This window comes from Triticum urartu, chromosome 5A (assembly GCF_056163025.1).
Source record: "Triticum urartu cultivar PI428250 chromosome 5A, HENAU_Tu73, whole genome shotgun sequence".
Lineage (NCBI taxonomy): Eukaryota > Viridiplantae > Streptophyta > Magnoliopsida > Poales > Poaceae > Triticum > Triticum urartu.
Window position 1 is genome coordinate 13620393 of NC_141877.1, and position 9082 is coordinate 13629474.

Here is a 9082-nt window from a genome sequence, read left to right on the forward strand (position 1 = left end):
AGCTTGATCTCAGGGATTACTATAGCATCATTACACCGGGTGTTACAATTGTGATAAAAGACTTCCATTTTTTAAGAAAGAAGAGAAACAAACAGGTTAATGGACATGCAATTTTAGCTGGCTTGCGTCTACAAATATATCTGTTACCAAGCAATACAAATGATTAATTAATTATTTTTGCAAAATACCAAAGGCCACATATATTTAAGCCAACAGGCCCTTCGTTAAAAAATTAATCACACGTCTTCATGAGAAATTTGATGTCGCCTTCCTTCTGCACTTGTTGGCAAAAGCTCAATGCCATGTTGGAGCTCCAAATCAACACTAGAGAAACTTTATTGATGCAATGTTTGGGGTGGCGCCGATGAATCATGGCTGTGATCTGAGAAACAGATAGCTGCCCCGAGAAGAAGGTAACGAGGTTGGGAGACCGCCCTTGATTCGGGAAGACGTAAACCTCACTAGATCCTTAGGGAACAGAGGATGAAAACTTCGCCTATCAAAGAAGCATCAGGAGGACCAAAACACGAAGTGCCGTCATCCACTCATCGAGAGGACGCCTTCAAAGACCATGCGCAAAACGGAGACACAACTAGATCCATTTCTCCATAAGAGTAGCGACCAAATGTGCCCCCCCCCCCTCGGCGCCTCTCGGCCCTCCTCTTTGGTGCCAACGAGAATGCCTCCGAATGAGGTTTCTTTGTTCATTTGCATGGATAAATGAGGATTTAAGTGAAAAATGCAACAAACCACCTCTTCTCAATTTGTTCCCTACCTATCCATTCCATCATGGCATCACTCTCAGCAAAACAAAAATGGCACAAGAAAAAAGAAGAACAAAAGGTGACCATGGATCCAAAAAGAAAGGAACAATTAAAAGTCTGAATGCACTAGTACTTTTTGTTGCATCCATCCATTTATATGTATATGATACATATAGCATATGCATGGTTGCTGTTGAATGGTGATAGATTTATACAGGTCCATCCATCCACTCACTGAGGTATCAGATTCTGCTTAAACACCAAGCAGCCTTGCACAGTATAGTATATCTCAGCGATCCATGAGGAAAAGGACACCTAAATAAAAGCTAGCTTTGTGTGTGTGTGTGTGTGTGTGTGTGTGTGAATAAATTTAAGCTAGCTAGCTATAAAATTGCAATGGAGCTGACTTGCTGTGTTTATCTATCTGAGTGTAGCTAGATTTCAGTGGAGTGAGACAACCAAACCTCAATCGAGTAACATAACATGTAAAAAAGCAAACAAAAAAAACTAAAAAGGAAAATTCGCACACTTACAATCGAATATGGCATCGACTATCGACTGAGACTTTAAGTATCAGTCGACAGTGGACTGAGATTTAGCAACACCACATCTATATATACACATACCACTCAATCTAGTGCAAGATCCAACAATCTTTCCAACTTAATTAAATTGCATCAATCCATCCTCAAAATTACCTTTCGTATCTCTCTATAAAAACTTAGTTGCACCACTAGTTCTAATCATCTTCTTAATTAGTAATACTAGTAGTGCTATTATAATTGTAGTTACCCTAATAATAACTTAATTGGATCAGTGATGATCGCTTGATTCACTCTTAGTTATACTACTAGTTACTCGGTGGTTAATTGATCACTTGAGTTGCACGGCTCACTTGGCCTCAGCTGGTTTGGGTTTCTGGCCGGGGTAGTCTTTGGCGGAGCGGCTGCCGGGGGGCGGGCCGGACTCGGCGAGCATCTGGACGACGTCGGCCATGGTGGGGCGGAGGCCGGGGATGCTGCAGGTGCACCGGACGGCCACGCGCAGCGCCTGCACCATCTCGTCCTTGAAGGGGCTCCACGCGAGGCGCTTGTCCAGCGCCTCCGCCTCCGCCGCGGCCGCCACCTTGCCGGTCACCCACTGCACGATGTCCCTCGTCTCCCCGAACTCCGGCTCGATCGGCTTCTTCCCCGTGGCCAGCTCCATGAGCACCACCCCGAAGCTGTACACGTCGCACTTGGTCGTCGCCTTGGACGAGTAGGCGTACTCCGGGGCCAGGTACCCGTACGTGCCGGCGATGGTGGTGGTGGACGAGGTGTCGCCGCCGACGCCGCCGCCGCGGGTGGCCTGGAGCACCTTGGCGATGCCGAAGTCGGCCACCTTGGGCTCGAAGTCGGCGTCGAGCAGGATGTTGGACGACTTGACGTCGCGGTGGACGATGGTGAACAGGAGGTCGTGGTGGAGGTACGCCAGGCCCTGGGCCACGCCGATGGCCACGCGGCGGCGCGTCGGCCAGTCGAGGAACCCGAAGCCGCCCCACCCACCGCCGGCGCCGCCGTGCAGCGCGTCCCACAGGTTGCCGTTGGGCATGTACTCGTACACCAGCAGGTTGCAGTCGGCGCCCGAGTAGCAGCAGTACAGCTTCACGATGTTCTTGTGCCGGATGCTGCCCAGCGTCTCCACCTCCGTCCGCAGCTCGCGGCTGTCGTCCTCCTCGCCGCCGCTGTAGCCTCGGCCGTGCCCATACCCATGCCCATGCCCATGGCCGCGATGCTGATGCTGCTTCTGCCGCTGCTGCTTGGTCTTGGAGGAGGACACCCACAGCTTCTTCACCGCCACCAGCTCGCCGCTGCTCAGCTCGATCTTGTACACCGTGCCGGAGCCGCCGTGCCCGACGATGTTCTTGTCGATCAGCGCCTCCACGATCTCGTGCTGGTCGAAGTTTAGCTTGTGGAAGCTCGTCACGTCGTACGACGACAGCCCGCCGCCCCTCGACCCCGGCGACGACGTCCCGTCCTGCTCGCCGTCCTTCAACTCCCGCCGCCGCGTCACCCACCGGCGCGCCAGCGCCAGCATTGCCACCACGCACACCACGCAGCACACCCCGACGATCCACGAGCTCCCGGCGAATCCCCGCTTCTCCCCGCCCTTCTGGCACAGCGGCAGCGCCGTGTCGCTCAGGTTGAGCCGGAACGCCACGCACAGCCCCGGGTTGCCGGCCACGCTCTCCAGCAGCCCTTCCTTGATCATCGCCGGCGGCACCGGCCCCGACAGGTTGTTGCCGGCGAAGTCCAGCGAGTTGGGCAGCAGCGCGCACAGCGCCTCCGGTATCTGCCCCGACAGCGCGTTCTCCGACAGGTTCAGCACGTTGAGGCTCCTCAGGTCGGCGAGCGTCTCCGGGATGGGGCCGTTCAGGCGGTTGCCCTGCAGGGACAGCTGGTTCAGCCGGACCAGCCTCCCCATCGCCGCCGGGATCGGGCCGGCGATGAGGTTGTTGCTCAGGTCGATCTTCACGAGGCCCCAGACGTCGGCGATCTCCGGCGGGAGCATGCCGGACAGCCGGTTGGCGGACGCGAACAGCGAGGTGAGGTTCTTGGCGCCGGCGATGGACGGGGGCACCGAGCCGGTGAAATGGTTGTAGGAGAGGTCCACGATGGAGGCATGCGGCAGCGCGAAGATGCCCGGCGGCACGTCGCCCTCCAGGTGGTTGCTGCTCACGCGGAACCGGAGGAGCGGCAGGCAGTCGGCGTAGGCCGCCGGGATGGTGCCGGTGAGCAGGTTGCTGAGGACAAGGATGTACTGGAGCTTACCGTTGGCGCAGGCGTACGGCGGCAGCGGGCCCGTGAGCTGGTTCTCGGAGACCTCCAGCACGTCGAAGTCGGAGTAGCGGCCGAGGTCGGCGGGGAGCTCGCCGGTGAGCTGGTTCTTGTACACGGAGAGGATCTCGAGCTGCGTGGAGTTGCCCAGCACGGCCGGGATGGGCCCGGCGAGGAAGTTGGTGTAGAGCTGCAGCACGCGGAGGCGCGGCAGCGCGCAGAGCGAGTCCGGTATGGCGCCGTCGAGGTGGTTCTCGGATAAGTCGACGTCGGCGAGGCGCGTGAGGTTGCCGAGCTCGTCGGGGATGGCGCCCTCCAGGTCGTTGTAGTAGAGCTCGAGGAACTCGAGGTTGGCGAGGCGGCCGAGCGACGCCGGGATGCGGCCGGTGAGGGAGTTGCCGCTGAGCTCCAGGAAGGTGAGGGACGTCATGTTGCCGAGCCACGCCGGCACGCCGCCGCGCATGGACGTGGTGGACAGGATGAGCACGCGGAGGCGCCGCAGCCGCGTGAGCGCCTCCGGCGGGCGCCAGACGTCGAAGCCGGGGTTCTCGTTGAAGTTGATCACCTCCAGCGAGGTCATGTTGGCGATGGACGCCGCCGGGAACGCGCCGGAGAAGAGGTTGTCGGAGAGGTCGAGCGCCCGCAGCGCCCGCATCGGGGACAGGTCCGGCAGCGCGCCCGACACGCTGGCGAAGCTGAGGTTGAGCGTCTCGAGGGAGGAGCAGTTGAGGAGGCCCGCCGGGAAGCCGCCGCGGATTTCGTTGTAGGCGAGCAGCAGGTCCCGGAGCGCCGGCAGCGCGGCGCAGATGCCGGGCGGGAGCCTGCCGGTGAGCCGCCACGACGTGAGGTCGATGCCCGTGACGTTGCTGCCGCCACAAACCACGCCCTGGAACCGGCAGTAGTCGACCGGCGTGGCCGACGAGAAGTCCCAGCGCGCCATGGCCGGGCCGGCGAGCTCCTGCTTCAGCCGGGACAGGTACGCGGCCTGGGCGTCCAATGCCGCCACACCATCGCCTGTCGCCGACAGGAGAGCGACGACAACGAGCAGCAAGGCCACCGAGCAAAGCGTGGTCACCATGGCTGTGTCCAGCACGTACGCGCCTAGCTAGCTAGCCACTACCCAGTGCTTGATGTTGCTGTCGGAGCAAAAAAATTGGTTGGGAAATGCGTGTGGTGGTGAGAATTGAGAAATGGAGGGAGAGCGTGTATATAAGTGGAGCGAGAATCTGCCAAAGAAATCGGTGACGGCGATGTCATGTGGATGATGATATAAAGGGAGATGCCAAGGAGATGTGCATGGATGATTCCGGATACATATGAACCCACTTTAAAAAACATATTTTGTAATGTTAATTTTTTTTAAAAGGTGCGTGGACATCTTCATATTCTATGTGTGTGCAGAAAGTTTCACAGAAAAAACAACTTTTTTTTAGCTTGTGCAAAAAAGACAAAATTTTGTGTCCTGAAACGCTATTTAAAAGCAGTAAAATTTGTTTTTTATTGAGACAAAACAAAAATATTTTTTTACACAAAACGTTGTGCTATGGACATACCTTTGCCAACATGTATGCATAATTTTTTTTTAGAATTTTTGAACATTACAAAACGCGTAAAAAGTAATTTTTTAAAAAATGGATGCAGATGCCCCCGTATGCAGATCGTCCACTCTCGATGCCCATGCTTCTTCTCCTCTCCAGCTTCTTCTTTTCTCAGTGCAGTGGAATGCAGCTGTGTCAGTCAAACAAGGGAGGACCTGGACTGTGACATCTGTTCATCAAGTGGTGGTGCAAGGTAGAAGTCCACTTTGGCCCATTCAACTTGCCACCCAACTTTAATGTGCTCCAAATTACCCTGTCTTCTTCCACTTCAGCTATATGTAAGTTGTTTCTTAAAAATTTGGGTAAGTCGATTTTCTGACTGTTGATTCTTTTGTCAAGATTCGTGTTTCTTTTTCACCTTGTGTTGTTTCATGGCTTCTTGGGCTAAATTTTTTATTTGCCCATGTCTTGGGGTCAATCGATTTTTTTCTCGAGCTTGAAGCCCGATACAGCCTGCCTATTTTTCTCTTTTTTTTGCGTATTTGCTATTTTTTATTCCTTTTTTGTAGTTAGTTTTTCTTTTTTCTATATGGTATTTTTAGGATGTTGGGCAAGAGTAAATGTATACACTCAAGTACTATACAATAGGTGTGTAAATTATATATAGAGTGTAAAAATGACACACTTATATGCTTATTTTTTGCATATTACAAAAGGTGCAATTTCAGCGCAAGGTTGTATGCATTTGTGATTATTTTTCTTCTTCTTAAAGGGTAATATCAATACCGCTAATTCGTTCTTCCTAAAAATACTATTTTTATATTGTTTTAGATTTATTTTTATTTCCTTATTTATGTTTTTTGCAAACATTCCACTATTATATGCTTATTCTTGCATATTATAGAAAAACATGATTTATGTGCAAATTGTGTGCACTTATTATTATTTTGTTTTATTTTTTTCTTAAAAGGTAATATCAGTGCCACTAATTCATTCTTCCTTAGAAAAAATAATTATATTTTTTCATTTATTTTAAAAAAAATCCTATGTCTTGCCAGGTATTGGGCCAATTTCTGTTATGGTTGCAAATGGTCGAGTTCTCGTATAAAAATATCTAACGAGAATTTTTTTGGTGCAAGTTTATTTTGATTCTTCCGCATGTTTGTTCGTCACAAAATCGACTTGCATGGAATCAAAATTGAGGCGACTTACACTCATCTAAAACATTTGACGGGGGTGTAGTTTTCTTCTCCCTCCTTGTCAAATCCAAGAAATAAGTCGAGGCGGACTTTGAGGATATGATACGTCTTCAATGTTTTTCTCTTGTTTTGGTCTCTAAGTTGCATGATTTGAATGAAACTAACCTGGACTAACTTTGTTTTCAGCAAAACGGCGTAACTTGGTGTTACTTTGCTTGGAATCAGACAGGGACTTTTGAAGATTTATTTCAGAATATTTAAGGAATTATGGAGCGAAAATGGACCAGAGGGGAGTCACCTGCCCGTCACACGACCAGGCGGCGCGCCGTGGGGGCGTGGGGGCCTACCTGATACCGCCTTACGACGACTCCACCGCCATAAAATCTCATATATACCGGAAAAATCACGAATGGTTTTCGTAATACGGAGACGTCGCCACCTCTTGTTCTTCCTCTAGAGATCTGATCTGGAGTCTATTTCTTGCTCTGGAAAGAGGAATTCGGCGCCATCATCAACAATTCTATGATGCTTCCATCCATGTGTGAGTAATTTCCCTGTAGGCACATGGAGGTACATGAGAGTTGGATGAGATTTCTTATGTAATCGATGTCAGATTTGTAAGGGCTTGATGCCTACTCTCCACTATGTTCCGAAAATGTTGTTGCTATTTGCTATGCTTAATGCTTTTCACTGTCATGGTTTCAGATCTGAACTCTGTTATGTTTTCATGACTATAATTGTGTTCTTAATCATAGCTGTTGTATGCACCTGTTTGGACTCCAAAGTGACAATAATTAAGATATCAACGGGGACGACGTTACCTTGAGAATTACATGTGTCACAATGTGTTAATGCTTTGTTCTAGTTCTCTATTCAAAGGAGCGTCTTAATTACCCTTAGTTTCCATTAGGACCCCACTTCCATGGGAGGGGAGGACAAAAGATGTTGTGCAAGTTCTTATCACAAGCACGTACAACTATATATAGAATCTATGCCTACATATGATTGATGAATTGGAGCTAGTTTGTTGTCACTATAGGTTATGACCGTTGCATATTGAATCTCATCTAAACAAAACCAATCACCTGCTCCATGCCTACACTTTCTAGTGTTGTTATTTCCGTTACAATTCTATTATTGCATTATGTTGTTACAGTACAATCATGTTACCATTTCTGCTACTATTACTTATCGCTATTATTATCATATTACTGTGCTACTAGTAAATTTCCGCCCGCAAGTTATCTCTTCAGGTGTGGTTGAATTGACAATTCAACTATTAAGACTTATAGATATTGTTTGCCTCTCTTTGTGTCGAATCAATAAATTTGGGTTGAAATACTTCCCTCGAAGACTGTTGAAATACCCTATACTTGTGGGTCATCAGGATACAACGATAAGAACACAGTGGTTGTTGTGCAAACAGTTAAAATAGACCAATTATTCTCAACCCTTGGTACGTTCCATAAAGCATAATGGAAATCTACGAAAGCATATAGTGCGGCCAAGAGCCTGAAACTATGCAACACCTTCTAGACGACTGCTCCTTCTGATCCGTTCAGGTATGGTATGAAGTCCTCGCTTGGTGTCGCGCCACCACCAGCCTGTCGAACCAAGGGTGCAAGTTTCGGGACTAGTTCTCCTCATCCTTCCGTGACGCACCAACTACTCTTCATCGAGGCCTGGCCATCATCATCATCCTGACTGCCTGGCTAATTTGGAATCACCGCAATAGCTGCGTATTCAACGGTGATAGGCCTTTGGTGTCGCTTCTAAATAATAACATCAAGGAAGAAGCTCGAGCCTGTTCTCTTGCCGGAGCCAAGGGGCTAGGAACCCTAATCAACGCGGCCTAGTGTTAGCTAGATGGGGTTGCACATCCCCTTTCCATGTGTTTTTGCTATTGTCACTCACGTCGACTTCCGCGTTCGTGCTTGTGATAATCTGTCTGTAACTGCTTCACCCTTTCTTCTACTATCAATGCAATGATACACAGGACGTATTCACAAAAAAAAAAAACAATTAAATCAGATCTTCCATGTGTTTTTGCTATTGTCACTCACGTCGACTTCCGCGTTCGTGCTTGTGATAATCTGTCTGTAACTGCTTCACCATTTCTTCTACTATCAATGCAATGATACACAGGACGTATTCACAAAAAAAAAACAATTAAATCAGATCTTCGCTAGAATCGCCCCCCCCCCCCCCCCCCTCCTCCCAAACAATATTCAGACTCTATACTCATTAGCGACTGTTGATCTGCTAATGCTCCATAGAGTATAGACTATAGTCTCCACGGCTCTACTGCACTGGCTGCAATCTCCATGGGGAACAAAAGCATCCCATTTGTTTGGTGCCCATCCCAGTCACTGCCAACACTTTAGGAGAAGGAGCTGACAAATATATTGATCAGAAAGCAGTAGCAACTATGCAAGCAGTATTGGAAGAAGTGACGTACGCGTGGTTCACTAACTTTTAATTATTAACAATGTGTGCATGCATATGCCAATCTGCACCTTTTCCCTGTTGAGTGAGTGCATGTATATGTACTTGCTCGAAAATAATTTAAATAAATTAATCGTCCACTTTAATTTGCCATATTTTATTCATCAAATGCAAATGGAGAGGTAAAGCCTAAAAGCATGCACAACTTTTGGGGGAAATCTTGCTGCTGGAAGATATGGGAATTCCCCCCTACAGTCAGATAATTAGTCAACATTCTCTGTATTTGTTTGGGTTTTGTGAAAGTTGATTTCGGCGCTTCG

At 49.1% G+C, this 9082-nt stretch overlaps 1 protein-coding gene across 1 annotated transcript; it reads right to left on the reverse strand.

The window, feature by feature from the left end:
* Positions 1-1251: 1251 nt before the first annotated feature.
* Positions 1252-4768, reverse strand: XIP1 (Leucine-rich repeat transmembrane protein kinase family protein). Its single transcript, XM_048671614.2, has one exon. The coding sequence runs from the start codon at positions 4656-4658 to the stop codon at positions 1656-1658; it is 3003 nt and encodes a 1000-aa protein (XP_048527571.2). The 5' UTR covers positions 4659-4768; the 3' UTR covers positions 1252-1655.
* Positions 4769-9082: the final 4314 nt, after the last annotated feature.